The following is a 20,446-nucleotide window of genomic DNA, read 5'->3' as shown; positions in this document are numbered from 1 at the left end:
TTCCCATATCTCTTCCCTCTTGCGTCTCCCTCCCTCCCACCCAGTAATTTTTCATTATAAAACAGAATGTAATAAAAATTGTAGTAAAATTTTATCTCTAATAGCAAGTTAAAAACACATTCTCATGGTTTATACTTTGTATTCTTTATTTTAACAATGTTAAAAATGCTGGAAAGTAGTTGTGCAGTATATTTACATGAAATTTGTGTTCTTTGTAATGCTTTTGTTCACTGGAGCAAAATTGCTTTAGAGGAAAGTAGCTTCCTCAATTGACAGAATTTTAAAATAGGAATTTTATTACCTTTTCTTTCTTTACTATGGTTAATGATTTTTTCCCTATATGAAATTTTTATATGTTGTGAATGATGGGTAACAGAGAAAGATAGTATCCACCCTGTCTTGTTTCTTCAGAAAGTCATAAGATGGTCTTATTCATGTGTTGTAAATTGCCTTAGCTTTGCACTTTAGCACCACCTGGTGGACCAAATATCATTTCTTTTTCTTTTCAGTTTAAAATAAAGTTAGCCCCTTCACATTCTGTACCCAATTATGACATATCTTAATAGGTATTTAATTGTAAATGTATCTAACTTTAAAGATAGTTGTAAAAAAAATAAGGTAAAAAGATCTGATATATTTCCTAAGTACTATACAATTGCCAAGTTAAATGCCTATGTTTCTTTAAAGTTCATAAATATGTACAGATTTGAATAGTATGTTACATACGTATGCAAAAATGTGGGTATTGTTGATAATTTAATTATTGATCATCATGTTCTTTTCAATAAAGAATTAAATAAAACCAGGAAGTTTTCTGTACCTTAGTAGCAAACTACTGCTTAAGTTAGATTGTCTACCCAAAAAGCAGTGTAATCACTTCATGAAGAAATTTCATACTACAAATACTTTTTTTTTTGGCTGCCATGCAGTTTGCAGGTTCTTAGTTCCCCGACCAGGGATTGAACCCGCGCCCTCAGTAGTGAAAGTGTGGAGTCCTAACCACTGGAGTGCCAGGGAATTCCTTACAAATTCTTTTCCTGTTAATATTTTATGTATAATTAAAATGAAAACTAGTATTTTAACCATTACTACTGTAACGCAGGCCATTTTCATGCTCATTTTGCCACTTATATTTAAGATTCTGTTGTGGTCTTATATGTATTAGTTCTTAGTTTTTAATAGTTTTTACATTTTTCCAAATTTAAGCTTAACAATATTTTCAAATGAAAAACACAAACATATTTAAAGCTAGTTTTGAGAATTTTAAGCATGTTAATCTCTTTGTATAGTCCCACATTTCTATGAAATATAGTGAAGATTTTTCTTATGAAATACAGTGAAGGTGAAAATAAACCCTCAGATTCCACACTGTTCCTTTGGCATATACTACTTATCTATTCCTCGCTAAAACTGAGAGGTTTATAGATTTGAATTATGTGACATTTGAAGGCTAAATAAGAGCTGTTGATATTTATAGGAAATATGTTCTAACTACATACTTTGTTGTATGCCATTTAAGATAAAATTATAATACATAAGCTTCATTAAAACATGCATCTTGAACTGAAGTTATTTACTTTATTTCAAGAAAACATTTAAACTCTTCTCTTCTTCTGTTCCTTTTTTTCTAAAGGTCTTGGATGGTATACTGTAAACTCAGTATATGGAGATACCATTGTCATGCCTTGCCGACTCAGTGTACCTCAGAATCTCATGTTTGGCAAATGGAAATATGTAAGTGTGACCTACCTTGGACTTGGTTAATTGCCTCTAGTTTTTGAAAGAAAATTCCTTCTGTGAGTAGATGTGAATTTCAAATTAACGTAATGGCAATATTCTACTGTAGGTATAAATGTAAAAAGGTGAAATTAATGTGTCGAATATGTCAAAAGAATAATCCCTAAGTCTTACATAACAAACGCTATTTTAAAATAAAGCCAATAAATAGGTAATTCTTAGCTCAAATTAGTCCGAAAGGTTCACCCTGAAGTGTTTGAGGCAGAAGAAAAGGCAGAGTTCCAGGGTAAAATCAGTGGAGTATAGGACAGAGCTTAGTGGAAGATGGCAGCCTTTCTGTACACACTCATGTTTTGTTTGGTGTGGTTACTGCAAAGGCAAGATGTATCAGAAGCCAGAGCATTCAAATGTTCACTGAAAATTAGTCATCAGTATTAGAAGCCTGTTACTGGTACTTGGTCTTAGAACTCAGTAGAAGTGGTAGGTCCTTTTAAAATTTAACATTGCTGATTTTACTCATTTTTTGCAGGTAGCAAAATCATATTTTCCCAGGTATCAAGGTACTGATGGGTCTGGAAATGAAGGGTAGATATCCTGGTAGGTGATGTGGAAAGGCTAGGTAACTTTGATAAAATATCTCAATTTCATTACCAAGACCAACAAAAGGTGTCTGTGTGGCACAATTTCCCAGTGCTAGATCACATGAGACTCACAATGGTTTGCAAGCTTAAAAAGAGGACATATGTTTCATTGAACACAACTGGCAAATTTTCCCTAGGTCCATGAAATGTTAAAAGGTATTTGAATAGGAAAAGGATTTGATGGTCCAATAATTTTTTTTGACTTTGGGCATAGATTTTTATTATGTATTATTCTTACACATGTAAAAAAAAAGCAGAATTAATTGGTTGATATATTCCTGAAAGCATCTTACACTTCTGAATTACTTCAAATCCAATCACACTTCTTCTATATTACTTTAATTCTTGTGATGGTCCAATAATTTTTGAAAAGTTTTTTTACTGCAGTACTTCTCAGAGCCTTTCCTATATTAAGATACATGATGAATTGTCTGAGTTCATTCATTTCTTAAGTTCATTGAACCACACAACTTTTCCTTTCAGATATCTGCAAGAACAAATGTTCTGCAGAATAGAAATGTATGTAAGTTGCACCCCAGGAGTAGTATAACACAATCTTTTAAAATATGGTTCTGAAGTCAGACTGACATGTTCTACCATGTATTGGCTGTGAGATTCTGGAGGAGTGAATTAATCCCCATTTTCTCATATTAAAAAATGAGATAATAATAATCTTCCTTATAGTGTTCTGAAGGTTACATGAAGTAACTCATATCAGAATATTTACCTAGTACTTGGCGCATGGTAATTGCACGAAGAGTGTAAGCTGTTATGAGTGTGGGGCTACTAAGCTCTAAACACACTGTGTGAAGGGCAGGTGAAGGCAAAAGAAGGAGGTGAGGCAGCATAGCACTTTCCTGATCCCTCCTCATGTTATCCAGCTCACACTGGGTAATTTTTAACTATTTCTGGCTCCCTATAAAAATGGAAATATGAAGTTAAGGCCTATGAGGACAAAGTCTACTAGCACCCCTAAAATTCCAAGGGTCTGGGAGACTACCACCTCATTCACCATTGAGTCAAACTTAGTGCTAAAATAAATAGAATACAGTGGTGAAAACTTCTGTGATTATAGACATTTCTGATGCCCAGGAAATAATTTTCACCTAAATGGAACTGGCACAATGGCAGTGAAAACAAATAATAATGGCAATTTTCAAATTGTTAATGAAACAAAAACCTTCAGCAATAAACTGATGAGATACATTTGAAGTACCATACGCTCTAAAAGCAGTCCTGATTCACAAACATAATATACAACCTCTAATTTAATGTAACCTGAAAGACAAAGAGCAGATTTGGAAAGAGTGAAAGGGAACAAACACAGAGGAAAGATGGATTAGTTGCTCTCTTACTGCATGGTAATCTCCCTGTGAATGGAGATCATAGCTCCCTGTGCACCCCGCCCTACCTCACTCCCACCACCTCTTCACCAGCATCTGCCTCTGTGCCTGGTACAGAAGAGGCATCTAACGGCTGTCGAGAATGATATAATGTAGTTATAATGGACCCGGGCTGTGGAGCTCCAGTCTTGGCCCTGCTGAGATACACTGGCTGGGGCAATGGACCAGTTATTTAACCAATCTCTGTCTCCATTGTCTAAAAATGAAGCCAATATTATGTGTAATTTACAGGGTTGTTATGAATATTAAATCCATTAATGCATGGAAAGCCCAAAGAAAGTACACTGGCATACAGTTAAGTGCTCGAAATTTAACTATTATTTCTTGCATAAGTGAACAAATACAGAAATTTAAGATACTGGTCTAACTGGTCTAACATATTTTTCTTAATGAAGGAATGATTTAGTACAAGGATTTGCATTGTAAACCTGTGGCAAAATTAAAAGATTTAAGGAGAGTATTACTGATGTATTCAGATATTCAACCATCTAAACCTTTTGGACTCCAAGATTAGCTTAGTAATTGTCTTAGTCAGCTTGGGCTGTTATAACAAAATACCACAGACTGGATAGTTTAAACAGTCATTTATTTCTCACAGTTCTGGAGGCTGGGCAGTCCAAAATCAAGGTGCCAGCCGATTCACCTCTTGTGGAGGGCCCTCTTCCTGATTTGCTGACAGCTGCCACTTGCTATGTGCTCACAAAACCTCTTCTTTGTGTTCTCATTGAGAGAGAGAGCTCACACGTTTCTTCCTCTTCTTATAAGGGCACTAATCCCATCATGAGGGTACCATCCCCATGACCTCATCTAAACTTCAACACCTCTCAGAGGCCCACCTCCACTAATCCCACATTGGGGTTTATGGTTTAGGCATATAAATTTAGTCCATAACATTAGTAAGTATTAATAATTTTTAAAATGTTACTCCTTATAGCACCTTGAAATTTGTCATGCATTTTAGAATGTTTTATCATATTTTATTTTCTCAAAGACCTTGTGAGGTAAGTAGAAGAGGGATTGGTCCTTATTTTAGATTATTGCTAGTAGGTAAGAGAATGTTTGTGGGAGCAGAGAAAGAAATGAATTATGTCTCAGTGTTCTTGGCATAATTGTATATGCCAGATTTTATATGAAAGCCCTTCGAGCTAAGTTTTAAGATTCAGATAGCAAAACTATGGGTTTTAGTGATTAATCTAATTCTGTTGCTTAATGGACATGATCATTCCACAAGGGCAAATACTGTTCCTCCATGAAGACTCATTAAGCTGTGTTATGTGTAAAGGTCAGCTGTGTCAGTTCTGGCTGAAACTTGAAAAGTGTGGACACATAAAGTATGTGGATTAAAGTAATGAACATGCTAAAGATAATTGCCTAGGATTTCTAAATGAGTGTTTGCAGCTCAAGTGTATGCTTGCTCTGATAGTTAGCTGAAAATCCTTTTGTAACATAATACTTATATGTTTGTTTTCATCTATATTTTTTCTTTTACATTAGACATAAGGCCAACCCTTGTCATTTTCAAACAGTTACTAATTCTGTCCTCCAGATGCAAGAAAAGCTTGGATTCCTAAAGTTCTGTCCTTTCATTTTTGTATATTTAAATTGATACCTGTAAAAGAACTTACAGCTTCTCCTCTTATGAAGAGTAATTTTCTATAACCAAAGATTTATATGAGGCACTTATCTAAAATTATTCTTCTTGGACCAGACTACAAATTTAGGTGGAATAATACAGCCAAGAAAATTTTATTGTTCTGGCTGTAATCCTGAAACATCTAAATATGCCTGTTTTTAAAAAATGTATTGTTATTTCAATTTTTAGGAAAAGCCTGATGGCTCCCCAGTATTTATTGCCTTCAGGTCCTCTACAAAGAAAAGTGTGCAGTACGACGATGTACCAGAATACAAAGACAGACTGAACCTCTCAGAAAACTACACTCTCTCTATCAGTAATGCAAAGATCAGTGATGAAAAGAGATTTGTGTGCATGCTCGTAACTGAAGACAACGTGTTTGAGGCACCTACAGTAGTCAAGGTGTTCAGTAAGTAGTCTGCAGTGTAACTACTAAGTGGGATTGTTGGCTGGTATTAGAAAATGTTCTTTAGAAAGAAGACTGAACTCTCTGTAGTGTCTCCACAGTAGGCATCTATGTAAGAGGACTTCTAGAGATCTTCATTCTGCTCATGCGTGCTGTCAGTGAGGAAAACAAAAAACCTGAAATGCAAATACAAGCTTTACAATGAGGAACTAAAAGAATATTCTGTTGTTTTGTTGGGTAAAATTTCCTGTGATATGAAATACTGCTAAATGAAAATGGCATGTGATCCTTTACTTTCACTGATGTACAAATAAATGTTCTGTGATATATATTGATACATAAATATATAATACATGCACATATTCATGCATATCGTGCTTACATATATATGCATTAGGCTAAACCATATAAAAGTTGCCATTTGATATGTAAAAACAATAAAGTACAAACAAGAGACCTAAGTTTTCTATATATATATATACATGTGTGTGTATATGTGTGTGTACACACACACATTTTGACCTTTAATGCTTAATGCTAGTTGATTTACTTCTTGAGACTGTTCAGGCGGTTTAGAAAATTGCCCTAAAATAAAGAAGTTCACCACACTCTAATTGTGTACATGGAATCCACCAAGGAGAAAAAGTAGAGGAGGGTTGGAACAAGAAAAGGTTGTAGAAGAAACTTGGAATAATTACTGGAGGTTACTTTGCCTTATGATAATATATAGTTAATGTGCGTGTACAACTAGCTATGCAAATGAATGACTTGAGAAGTTCTAATTAAAACTTTTTTATCTTTTAATATTCTAATAAAATATCCCACCTTCATTACATCCTAATAGAAATTACAGGGAGAAAAATAGGTCTCGAAAATTTCAGAATGCCAGTCTTTTTTAATTAGGGAAGAAGGTCTCACTTTTCAGTTTTTTCCTCTGCTTTCTGATAACTTGACAGCACCTAGAAATTATTAAAATAAACAGGGAAGAAAGAAACCCAGAGGGCCTTGCTACTACAGCAATTAACCATGGATTTTTCCTGTTTCTCTTGTAATATCCTATACAACTAAGTAGAACTGTCCCTTAAGCATTTATATGGATTTCAGCGCTCCTATGGACTCATGACAAGGATTCAAAGAGTGCTTATACTATCAAGGAGACCTTTGTTCTCCCGAAGAACCTTGTAAAAGCATAGTACACATTTCAGTTTATTACCTTTCAGCTTAGAAGGTACTTTCCAGAAACCATCCACTCAACTCAATCATTTTATGGATCAAACCAAGTACCAAGCATTTCCCAGTTATGCCCCCTTCCATTAAACACCCCGGATAATCTCCATACTGTATTTGCCAAAGTCCCATGTATTTTTTCTTTCTTGTCTTTTATTTCACTTTGATGTTATTAGGAAGATGGATGGTGTGCTGCTAAAAACACTTTTTCTAAAGAGAGCAACCAAAATCCTTTAATTAGGCCATGACATCGTAAATATAAGTACACAAGAATGTACTGCAGTAGGTACAGAGATTAAGTCACAGCATTCTAAAGTTATGTGTATTGATTTGTCATTGTCATGTTTCTTTGTTATTATGTTAAAATTACCAAATATCAAGACAGTCTACAAGAAAGTTGAGAAAATTCAGGTTGTTCCATTTCAAAGAAACATTTGTGACAATTTTCAGAATATAATTTTTTAAATGCCAAAAAAGTTCACTTGGCCTAATTTGATAAAATTTGTAAGCTGTTTTGGAATACAGAGGATTTCTATGGTTATAAAAACAAACTCACACCTTGCATACCATCAGCTCCCCCTACCCCCTTCTCTTTTGAATGTTGTTGAACACAAAGTGATTCTCAGAAACAGAATTTGCATTCCAGGCTCTGGGCCAGAGAGAAATTAAATAGACAAGTTACACACTTTTGAAAATGGGGTTTTATACTAGAAACTGTGGGACCCTCCAAGTCCAATTAAATAAACAGCACAGCTCTTGATAAAGAAAGAGCTTGCAAGAGCATATAAGGGCTTTGCTTTTTTAAAAATAATGAATTTACACTGGATCATTATTTGTGAAGCAAATAGCAGCTGTGACATGGAGGCTTTCATTCTACACATGTATATATTGCAATCACTTAAGAGTTACTAGGCTCATCAATCAGTCCTCTGTTTCCTTCTGTCGAGTCACCTAGCACCTAGCAACATGCACTGTGTACCACAGAATGAGTGTGGTTAATGTGAGCTAATCCCAGATCAGTTTGCTGCAGTGTCCTCCTGATGAGCACAAACTGTTTTTATTCAAACTAGAGGCCATGACTGATGACTTTATTACTTCTGATGTTGGTTTGTTTATTCAGTTTTAAGCTATATCTCAGATGCAAGAAATCATGCCCGTAAAGCAGACCAGATCCAAGTAAGTCCCATGCTTTGTCACCACTAATGAGGCATTTTTGTTTGGTTGGTTGGTTAGTAGTTGAATGGCATCAAAATCAAACTGTTTGCATTTAATGCACATTTGAAGTTAATAAAACCATCCCTTAGCAAGAGTAGATCTTAGAGGTTGAATGCTTGCCCAGAGAGCCAAATGGCTGTCAGTGGTATAATGGAAAAATCACTGAACTGGTCATCAGGAGATCTGGCTTTGTTCGATCTGCTGCTAATTTCTGACCTTGGGCAAGTGACTTCACCAGTCAGGGCAGGGGCTTCGATTCCCTCCTCATCAGTAAATGAGTACTTTGGATTAGGTGGTGGTTTTCCCACTTTGTTCCTAGGATCCTCTTGACGTGCTAATGAATAGGGCTGAGGTAGGTGAGGAGCTGCTTCTACTTGATTAGCTATAATTCGCCCACTCAATATTTCAAAGTTTTTTCATGATATTTTGTTCAGGGAGAAAAAAGGGAGAAGGGCTTGAGTACTAAAAAAGCATTTGAAAACCACAATCCAGCCTAATCTTCTGCACTGGTGTGTGTGGTATTAAAAGGAAGACTGTCCCCGTGACTTCCACCTGGACCAACCAGCTCTTCTAGTGATGGCTGACATCACAGTGTTATTTGAGCTTTCATTGGGACACTGTTCTCAATGTTTTATCAAAACTGAGCATCCCTCCTCCCACCCTCCCTGTGAAAGTTATTCAACTTTCAACTGCTGGTCATTTTTATTTTTTTAGAATGAAGGAAGCAGAAAATACCTTTTTAACAAATGAGATCTACACTGTATATTTCATTTTGATTCTTTAAATATAAAAAATACCTTTTCCCATCTCATAAGGAAAATAAACTATGATTTCATGCTCACAGTGATTTACTTAAAGTACATCAAGAGTTGATTGCTGACAAAGTACTGAGAGAAGCACCCTTGACTCAATGTAACCAGTGCACCTGCCTTTTCTTGCTCTCCCATATCAAATTGAGCCATCCTCTGTGTGAGGTTTTTGAGAATAACACTCATGCATTTGGGTGATATAGAGCAGTTTTGCATTCATCACTCCATCCTCACCTGGCTGTGAAACTCTTGACAAAATTATTTTACTAATGCAAATAAATTTGTGGTATGACTTTTCCTTTCAATTCTATACTTAGTTATGAATCCTTGAATCATATTAAGACATAATTCACATAAAGTTTTTTTAAAACACTTTGGAATCAATATGCAATTTTGCTAAAATAGTACACATCCTCTTTTATGGTCTTCTAACTAATACTCATCGATTGTTACAAGCTAATATAAGAGAAAGTTACATACAAAATATGTATTTAATATAGAAGATTTGAAACAAAAGTTTGAGAAAATAACTCAGAGAAATGCGATAGGTATTACCATTACTTTCTCAATACCCACTGTGACTCTCTATTCTAAGTGGAAAAGTGAATAACAGTACAAAGAGGACTAAATTTTAAGCATACTTTCATCAGGTTTTCCTGGGTTTGCTGCAGTTTTATTTTATTGAAATAAGAATAAATTTTAGAAAGTGCTTATGTAAACAAAGCACACATGGCCATGTGGAAAAGACCAACAATTGTAACACATCAGTATTTATGGTTATATGGGGTTTATAAGTCAAAGTAGAGGAATATATTTGACATTAGAGGAAGTATGTTCCAAGTGAATTGGTATCTGATTTTGGTAAACTAAAAATTAGTATAACTTAACAAAACTGCCCATCCTCGTTTTCTATTAAGAGCCTAATTTTTTTGGAGGATTTTTCAAATCTCTCTATATATTCCAGGCATAGATAGTACTGAGGAAACAAAAAACTATTTGCTCTTTTTTTCTTGTTAATCTTGACACTTGATCAACCACAACAATTAATTTAATATCTTACCTCTCTTGAGCTTTCAGAGAGGTGTCACTGAATAACTGATTTTAGTTCCCAGAGAACTTACACTTACTCAAGCTCCAAGATTTTTGTTCTGTTTAAATATTTTGGATGCAGCCCTCTCTCAAAGGTATTAGACATTTGCCATAAAACATTGAATTCTAAACATAATTTAAGGTTTTATCAATAACTCAGAGTTGTAATTATGAACATTAATGATGTTACATTAAAATAGTGGTAAAACCAAGACTTACTGATGTGTATTGGAGAAGGCTTTAATCCCCTACCACATGTTTCCCAGGAATTGCTATTTATGTTGTTTTGATTTTTATAATTTATTTTTTCTAATTGAAAAAAAATTTAAAAATTGAAGTATACTTGATTTACAATATTATATTAGTTTCAGGTGTACAACATAGTGATTCAGTATTTTTCTAGATTATACTCCTTTTAAAGTTATTACAAAATAATGGCTATATTTCCCTGTGCTTCACAATATATACCTGTTACTTATTAATTTTATACATGGTGATTTTTACCTCTTAACCCTCTGCACATATCTTGTCCCTACCCCTTTTCCTTTCCCCACTGGTAACCACTAGTTTGTTCTATATATCAGTGAATGTGTTTCTGTTTTATTATATTCATTCATTTGTTTTATTTTTTATATTCCACATATTAGTGATAACATACAGTATTTGTCTTTTTCTGTCAGACTTATTTCACTACGCATAAATACCCTCCAGGTCCATTCATGTTGTTGCAAATGGCAAAATTTCAGTCTTTTATATGGCTGACTAGTATTCCATTAGGGGTTTGTGTGTGTGTGTGTGTGTGTGTGTACACATGTAACATCTTCTTTATGTGTGATGGACACTTAGGTTTCTTCTGTATCTTGTGTATTGTAAATAATGCTGCTAAAAACATAGGGGTACGTGAATCTTTATGAATTAGAGTTTTTCTTTTCTTTGAATATATGCCAGGAGTGAAATTGCTGGATCAGTTTTTTATATTTTGTCAGTTTTTAATATTTTTGGTCACATTCCTAACAATCAGGTAGCCAGGTGTCACTTCTTGTATGTGTTAATATAATTGTCTGTTATGCTTTTCTATTTTTCTATGTTTCTTTTTTCCATTTTTTTAATCTTTCTTATATTTTCTTTCCAATCTGTGCATTTAGAATATAGATAATCGCTCTTCAGAAAATTGTATCAAGAGAATTATACTTCTAGAATTAATAGTAAATGGGCCTCTTATAATTAAAGTGTAAGCTCAACAGATAGGCAGATTCACTATTATTATTAATTATTCTAATTTCTAATATAAAACCATTGCAAAGGGAAAATTAACTCAGGATATTAACCTGAAGAAGCTTACATTATTTTTGCATACAATCTTGGTGATACCCATCTTGCTGTTCCAAAGATTTTTGTCTTCATCCTTGTTTTCTATAATGGTCTGGGTAGGTAACATGTCTGATAACTGAATTCCAAATTGAGTAATAATTATACAAAAGGAATTTAGTTTAGTTTGGTAATCAAAATTAAAAGTATAGAGATGGTAGACAATAAGACTATGAAAGAGAGAATAGCTGGTTGTTTTTGTCTATTTATTTGAAAATAGAATAATTCTCCATGAGACTCACAAAAATCAATGACAATGAGGCAATATCCATTTTCTAGACTAATTGTTAGAGCTAATTAAAAAGTTTAAAAATCCATCAATGATAGATAACTAATAGCTAAGAATAAAATAAGTTTAAATAATACCTTCTTGCTGCAATTTGTAATCAATTTTTCCCAAAGCCTCTACTAGAATTTATGCTTACAGAACTTCCTATATTTAAAACATTTCTGTCCATTATCTCAGGTTCCAAATTTGAAAGATTTTCTCACGTTTATAATTTCATAATATAACTTCATTTAAAAGATAAGGTGTGAGGTACACAGGAAACTTGGGCTTCTACATCCCTTAGCCACTTTGCATTTCCCATGATTTTAGAGCAGTGATTCTTAAACTCCACTGTGCCCAAGAATCCCCAAAGGAACTTGTTTAAAAAGTAGGTTTATAGGATTTTCCCCAGATATGCTGATTTAATTGGCCAGGTAGAGCCCAGAAATCTGCATTTTAAATAAACACCTCTGTGATTCAGATTCATGTGGACTCAGGTTTTCATCTAAGGAGATGGAAATTATTAAGTAGAAAGTGCACACGGTAACCAATTGCAGATAACATATCCTCTTTAGTATATTAACCTCTGTTTACAATCTAACCCATACTCACTGTTTATAAAGCATCCAGAAAACATCACCAATATTTTATTCACGGGAATAATAAGCACTGAAAATAATATTTAATATAATAAAGCAAATATTTGGAAGGGGTAAACTAACCAGATTTCTTAATTATAGATTATATGGGAAATCTATTTTTTATTTTGTTGCTTATTTTTCTACTTTGAGTAAATGAATTATTTTTCTATAAACCGAACCACAAATGTTCATTTTCTTCTCCCACATGCACATAAAATCTTTCTCTACTTAACTTTAGAGCAACCATCTAAACCCGAAATTGTAAGCAAAGCTCCATTTCTTGAAACAGAGCAGCTTAAAAAGGTAAGAACTTGTTTTTGATTAATTGCCTTTCCTTAGCCTAGTGTTGAATGCCTTCTCCTGGCCTCAGATGCCAGGACAAATAAGATAGACTTTGCTCAGTGGAGCTGACAGCTGACAATGTTCCAGGTGCCAGTCAGAAAGTCTGCACAAGGTAGAGAGGAGACACAGAGGAAGGTGTGGTCATTTCTGAAGGGAGGAGAGGGAGATGAGAGTAAAAAAAAGGCATACGTCTTCTTGTTTGAACAAAATGGATGTTTAATGAAGTAATGACACATGAGTAGATTTTCTCCAGAGCAAAGGTAAAAAGGGCTTTCCAAGAATATGAAATAATACCATGTTAAAGAAAATGGCATGTTTGGGAAACACATTATTTGCGTTGCTGGAATTATGGGTGCTCAGCCAGTGGGCAAGAGAGTGCAATAAGAGATAAATCTCGAGAGTTAAAGAGAAGCTGGATTATGACAAGCCTTCTGTCATGTATAGTGCTTGGTCTCTATCTTATTGACAAATTAAACTATTGAAAACTTGAAGTTAAGGGATAAGATCAGATTTAAACAATCACAGTAGCAGAGGTTTGAAGGAAGTCTGTATTGAAGGAGCGACAAAACTGGAGTTCCATATATGAGCACATCACTTGATTCATAATCTCATTTTCACTAACTAAAATAGCCAAATTTTCCTTGGCTGGGGGAAAAAGCAAGTTCAGAATTCTTTGAATCAGATTGAATTTGACTGCATAATACAACACTAAATATTAAGAACATATGTGAAGTAAAGTGGTGGGGATTATAGATCGTGGTAAGTATATGTCATCTGAAATAAACGTAGCATGAAGCTGGAGAGGCAGCCTCATTTTAACACCATTAATGATTCTTGAATACACAGATCTATTAACCATGGTAATAGCCAATGTTAATATAGTTATGTTATTTAGTTAATTTTAAAACTGAATACTGTCAAAATGAATTGGGTAATGCTTTTAAATGAATGTGATTTTATCAATGGTGGCAGCATCTATTGCACATTTTTAAATGGGCAAGACCATAATTTTAAGCACAAAACATTGTTTTTATACAAGAGTGCATTCATTCAGTCCTTAGTCGAGGCTTGGAAAATGAATGGGTCAGGAAATCGTTGGAGTAACTGTGCATCTCTTGAGGAGTCTGGGGCTTTCAAATGGACAACCACTGATGGAACCAAGGTTGTAATATTTCCTCTTTATTTTGCAGTTGGGTGAGTGCATTTCAAAAGACAGTTATCCGGATGGCAACATCACGTGGTACAAGAATGGAAAAGTTCTGCAACCCCTTGAAGGAGGTGGGTAAGAAGTGGGCAATAAATTCAGATGATGTGTTTTGCCTTTCTCTTGTCTAAGCATTCCTTAGACTATCCTGAGTCTAAATTCATTGCCCTCTTTTGATCTATGACTCTATACTTTGTTACTTTAAGTATCCATTAAATCAGAAGGGATTTTTAAAACATCATTTTAGACCTTGTGCAGAAGAATCAAGAGCAGAGAAAATTATTTCTCTATATGGCATGTTCTAAAAGTTAATTAAAGTGAGTGGGAGATAGAATTCCAGGATTCTATTTCTGTCCATGTCTCTGATTCATGTTTTTGAAAAGACATCTACCTCACTACATGTCAATTTTCCCTCCTGTTAAATACAGTAAGAAGGACAAAACTACTTCTCAAAGTTGCTGTGACAGTTAATTAAGGACTGTGATTTTCCGATGAAAGATCCTACCATTAGTGTTCTTTATTTTCTTCAGCGGTGGTCATAATTTTTAAAAAGCAAATGGACCCAGTGACTCAGCTCTATATCATGACTTCATCCCTGGAGTACAAGACAACCAAGGCTGACATTCAAATGCCATTCACCTGCTCTGTGACATATTATGGACCATCTGGCCAGAAAACAGTTTACTCTGAGCAAGCAGTCTTTGATATTTACTGTAAGTAACTCAATATAAAATTATGCAATTTTTATGTATTAGAAAAAATATTCCAATGCTATTTTAAGTCCCAATCCGAAAGCTCTTTGGAATCTGCTTCCAAACCCCCATCCCCATTCCATGGTACCCAAATAATCTCTTCCTCTTTGCAAGACCTATAGAATAAATGCTTATGCATCTATGATATCTTTCACTCTCTACTTTGTTATTTATAATCATCTCTTCTGTATTCCGCTAGACACTAAGTTTTCTTAAACACAAGATCTCTAACTTACTCTGATTTCTTCTGGTAGTCCTCAGCCCTGACGCACAGCCTTGGATTTTGTAGGAGTTCAGAATGCCATCTGATGGTTTTCTGAATGAATGACAGATGAATAGAAGCTTATGACTGATTGGTTTTCTAGATGTGGAATTTCCATTTTAATAAAGAAATTTATTTTAATAATGAGATCAATTGCATAAAGGTTAAATAGGATTTTGAATTCCAACATGTTTTGGTTAACTTAATAGATTTGAATATTAGACTACAAAGGAACTTTCTTGATCATCTGATCTAAGTCCATTATTTTAGCTAACAGTAAAGTGAGACCTAGAGACTTGCCCTAACTTAGCTGTGGCAAGTGGATTAGAATCCTTTTCTCCAATGCTGTGCTCTTTCCTGTAAGACAGGAGCCAAGATAATATGATTAAGAGCAAAGATGCTGGCAATCCAGTCCCAGTGCTGTTAGTTTGTATTTCTAGAAAAGAAGCTTAACTACTCTAGGTCTCAGTTTTCCTATTTTGAAATAGGAAAAATATTAATGTAATACTTAACTCATGGTGTTATTATGGAGATTAAGTAAAATCAAAAATCTAAAATAGCACAATATATAGCACATTAAATGTTCGTTATTAAGTACTATCATCATTATTACTATATAATCATTATTACTTCATAAGCATGGACTAGAGATATATTTTGGGGAAAGATGCAAGAAAACTTTATTATTACTTTTTAGTGAATCAGAAATTCTCATAATACTGCTTTATGTTGTAGAATAACCTAGTACTTCTATGTCTATTTGAGAGAAAGGGTAGAAATGCCCACTGAACCTTCAAAGAGTTTTATCTCAGCTACATTTTTATTTTGGCTCCATGAAGTGCAGAACCTTATAGAAGAACAGAACTGAAGTTCCACATGCCCTAGCCATAATGGGTTGTTTTGCCTTAAACTTTGTAAATAAATTTCAACTTGATTTAAAAGCAAGGATTGAAAGGATTTCATCACGTACAGCTTATCTAAAATCAAATTATTATTTCTGTATGTGGAAGCAGAACTCTGTTCAAAGATATTCAGTTGGAAATAAACTATCTTGGTGTAAGTATAGGAGTATAAGATAGGAAAGAGCATCAAGATGAGTGAAAAGGATTGGGAAATTGGCTTAAGAAAGAACAGAAATGTATGTGAGTGTCAGGCATGGGCAAATAGATGGGCAGAAAAGTCTTTGGATGAGGAAGAAGGAAATGATTTTACTGTGGCTGGCTGTGTAGGGAGCATTGGGCACAGCTTTTGAGAAGGCACAATGTATGCAGTGCTGGGCTTCATGGCAAAGACCCGAAAGTGTTTAATATATAGTCCTGACATTCAAGGGGTTTACTATTCCAATAGGTAAGTAAGACATGTACATCAGAAGGAAATTGCCAATGCAAAGTTGCAAGTGGTAAGTGCCACAGGGACTTAGTGGACAGTCCTGAAAGCTCAGGTGCCCAAGGACAGTGATTCCAAAACTTCAGGATATGCATCAGAATCACCTGGAGGACTTGTTAGTAAACAAGTTACAGGACCTGGCTCTATAGCTTCTCATCCAGTAGTTGTGGGGAGGGGCCCAATACTCTGCATTTCTAACAAGTTCCTTGGTGATGCTAATGCTAATCTCTGAGGACCACAGCTGGAGAGCCACTGCTCTAGGGTGACTTTAGAGAAGAGAAGGAGGAGCTAAATGGAAAGTACAGAAGAGTACATTCAAGAAAAAGAAATTTGATCAATTCATCTTGAGGAAGCCTGAGAAAGACGCGCTGGTCCACTCCTTTACTCTATCCAGTCAGTAGTTTTTTTTTGTTTTTTTGTTTTTTTTTTGCGGTACGCGGGCCTCTCACTGTTGTGGCCTCTCCTGTTATGGAGCACAGGCTCCGGATGCACAGGCTCAGCGGCCATGGCTCATGGGCCTAGCCGCTCCGCGGCATGTGGGATCTTCCCAGACTGGGGCACGAACCCGCATCCCCTGCATCGGCAGGTGGACTCTCAACCACTGCGCCACCAGGGAAGCCCCCCAGTCAGTAATTTTTATAGAATCCAGTCAGAAGTTTTACAGAATCTAGCTCTTTCATCTTTGTATGTGTCTGATTCTGCCTTCTGACACTGCCTAAGATTATGCCACCATTCCTCATTGCTGGTATTTTTGTAACAACTTCCAAAATAGTATTCCTGTCTGTTCACGCCAAACTGCCCTGCAAGCTCCTGCCAGAAATATCTTTCTAAAACACAAATGTGAACATGTCACTACTGTGATTAAAACTCTTCAGCGACTCCCCAGATCTCTCAGGTTAATCTTTAATCTCCCAATTTCAAAATGCCTTGAGTCCCCTATAGCCATGGTCCTGACGTGTCTCAACCTTCATCATTTAACTACTTTCTGTAGTCTGTTCTATTTTCCAGATTCCTCCTGTAGAATACTATGTACATTCCTATCCATATGCTGTCACTATCTTACCTTTATTATCCAGCAAACACCTCCTTATTCTTCAAAACCCAGCTCCAGGGTCATTTCCTCCAGGAAGCTTCCCAGTCTGGAGGATCTGTAAGCTACCAGTGATTACTATGCTTATGCATCTTAGGCAGTTTTTGTGCTGTTACAGTCTTAATTGATAAGTTTGGTGTCATCATAAATAAACTGAAAGTTCATTGAGGTCAGGGAATTGCTGTTTTTGACTTTGTAACTCTTGCACTTAGTGCCTGCACAAAACAAATATTAGCCAAATGAGTGAATAAATGAGTGGACAGAGGATAAATGGAGAGAAGGGAGAAAGAAAAATTGAGTAGACTCTTTTGATTATTACATAGGGGTATTTATGGAGTAGTGAGATATAAGAGTCTTACCTGAACTAAGTTCAAGGCAATTGTGGATACCAGTTTAAGAAATTTTTATTTCAATTTTTACATATTGGGAATGCGTGAAGAATTTTAAATATCATTGTAATATTCAAAGCACTACTTCAAAAACTTATTTAGAGAAAAAAATATATATATAAAGATGTAGAAAAGAGAAAGGCTCACGGTGAGGGACTAAATGAAGTATGAAGGCAATGTTTCAGGTGTAGATTATTTAGAGCCTGTGCTAGAGAAGTGTTGGTGGGAATAGAAGGGGAGAATCAGATGCAAACTATAAGGATTAATCATTAAGACTGGGTGATTGAGTGGATAAGAGAGGGCAAAGGAGAAAGCCAGAGTAACTGGCAGACTGATGATTTACTAATAGAGTCAAACTGAGAGTCAAAGGGAGAGCAAGAGATCATTAATTTTGTTTTACGCACATTAGTGGGCAACCAGAAGGCTACTGTTAAAACTCAGATGTGTTACATTAACCTCTGATCTCAGTGTAGTTCTTCAACTCTCTAGTACAGAGCAGAGCCTATTGAAAAGGGGACACAGAGAAGGGGGGTTTTAAAATAAAGCATGAAGTCAGACCGATTATGATTCCTAGCTGTTCTGCATCAGCTTTGGTCAGAGATGTGCTGCAGTGTTGTGCTGCAGACCAAGCTAGGCAGATAAGGGCCATGCAAACGAGTGAGGGAGGCCTAGAAATGGAAGGCCAGTGGAAGACAAACTTTATTTACTTTCTGACTTAACTGAGAACTGCTGGTCAGGGAACTACCTCAGGCAAATTCAGAAAAGTGAACGAGTATATTAAACCAATCTTTGTTTAGCCTCAGAACATTCTGGGCAAATATTCAGAGATGCCCAAGCATGGGGAAAAGTCAGAGAAGCAATCTATAACAATCCTTCTAGGTTGTTTTTCCTGCACTTTAATCTTAGAAAGGTAAGTAAATGACTGCAAGAGATAGAAAAAAGCCTCAAAATCTACCACTTATTCATCTCACTTTATTAGCTAATAGCAAAATAAGTCTTCATAGATAATTTTTAGTGCTGCCGGATTGGAAATATAGACACATGCCTCAAGCCTTGTGGAAGAGGTTCTCTAAAATAAACCTTTGCATTATATGATTTCAAAATGCATTGTTCATTGTATCATCAGCTACATAGCAAGTGGATACATTAGAAAGTGGGTTATTTATAACTGCCAACACCACCTCCTTTTCTTTCCTGTTAGCTGGATATGGTCCACTGTGTATTCAGCTTTTAATTTCTTTAGCATTCTACTGTTGAGCAGTAGGTTCAACGAAAGAATATGATTTAGCCCTATTTTCACCATAAAAATGACCAAAATGGAATGAAAGTTGCATCTTGGCTCCAATGAACAGAAAAAAATTACAGTACATTCACAGTTCTGTTGATTGTGTTAAGGGTCTCCCTCCGTTCATGGATTTATCTTTTTGAAAGCAGATCTACTCTCCGGCATGCCAAAAATCTTGCTGGTATTGTTTGGCTCATATCCCTTTTTATTTAATATAAGGTATTATTGTGTAATAAGAGTTGGGGAGGGGCTAATAGTTTTAGCTCCTTTGCTAGCTGCTCCAGTCTTTCCAAACTGTAAGATACATATAATATAGTTATATGTCCTTATAATGAGATTATACAGAGAGATTGTTCCTACTGGTCTTTTACACATAAAATAATTATGGTCATTCCTACCTCAGGTAAAGACATTTTGCTAAGAAGAAATTGATTTTTATGTAACAGGGTCTCTTTGTAGTTTGCTCTAACCAAGATTAGTACTTATCAAGTAGCTATTAACTTCAATCCTTCTATAAAAAGATACATTTAAGCAATTACCATTACTAGCTTCTTGAGAAAATTGTGTATAATTTAGTCATTTTCATTGTATGTACTGAGTAATTTGGTACTTGATGAAATGGTTAACTTATGTCTGTGACTCTTGCAGATCCTACAGAGCAGGTGACAATACAAGTGCTTCCATCAAAAAATGCCATCAAAGAAGGGGACAACATCACTCTTAAATGCTTGGGAAATGGTAACCCTCCTCCTGAGGAGTTTTTGTTTTACTTACCAGTAAGTGCTTCAGAATTATTACTTGAGCGAGACCACTATCATTCTGTCCTGTTGTTTGGCAGCTGGCTGACATTAAGAATTGTATATTCTTGGGCAGCATAAGTGAGGAAAGGATGTTATTCTTGGAGTCAAGGAACACCTGTGGAATGTCCTTTAAAAGTTTTTTTGGCATCTGCCAGTGCTCTTGCCTTTTTTTAATTCAGTGTTAAGGGAAATCACGGACAAAGAGGAAAAAATCTGATCATAGGAAACCGTAATGGTAGAAACTCAAGGTCTCATTATCCAAATAAACTATAAGAATCTGCTCTTCAGAAGCAAACAAATATAAAATGAAAAATGATGACAGCAAATGGTCTGATGTGGATTCTAAATCTATACACAGTGCATTCATGAACACGTCCCTGAATTTCTGATATAGGGACACTTCTGTTGCACATTATATTTAGCTTGGTAGAATAAAGCAATGGGCTGTATCTTGCCATTGTGTGTGGTCTTAAACAGCCATTTTCTCAACTTTTATCAG

General features: G+C 35.3%; 1 protein-coding gene across 4 annotated transcripts in view; it reads left to right on the top strand.

Annotated features, from left to right (window-relative positions):
* Nucleotides 1-20,446, top strand: part of ALCAM (activated leukocyte cell adhesion molecule) — a 208,086-nt gene that overhangs the window by 147,049 nt on the left and 40,591 nt on the right. For all 4 annotated transcript variants that reach the window (XM_082625201.1, XM_082625200.1, XM_082625199.1 and 1 more), the window contains exons 2-7: nt 1,634-1,734; nt 5,604-5,823; nt 12,676-12,740; nt 13,970-14,057; nt 14,514-14,696; nt 19,796-19,923. In XM_082625201.1, coding sequence (XP_082481327.1) covers nt 1,634-1,734; nt 5,604-5,823; nt 12,676-12,740; nt 13,970-14,057; nt 14,514-14,696; nt 19,796-19,923 — 785 coding nt within the window. The remainder of the gene's footprint in view (nt 1-1,633; nt 1,735-5,603; nt 5,824-12,675; nt 12,741-13,969; nt 14,058-14,513; nt 14,697-19,795; nt 19,924-20,446) is intronic.

This window comes from Mesoplodon mirus, assembly GCF_964341445.2.
Source record: "Mesoplodon mirus genome assembly, chromosome: 6".
NCBI lineage: Eukaryota > Metazoa > Chordata > Mammalia > Artiodactyla > Ziphiidae > Mesoplodon > Mesoplodon mirus.
This window is presented reverse-complemented; position numbering and strand designations above follow the sequence as displayed.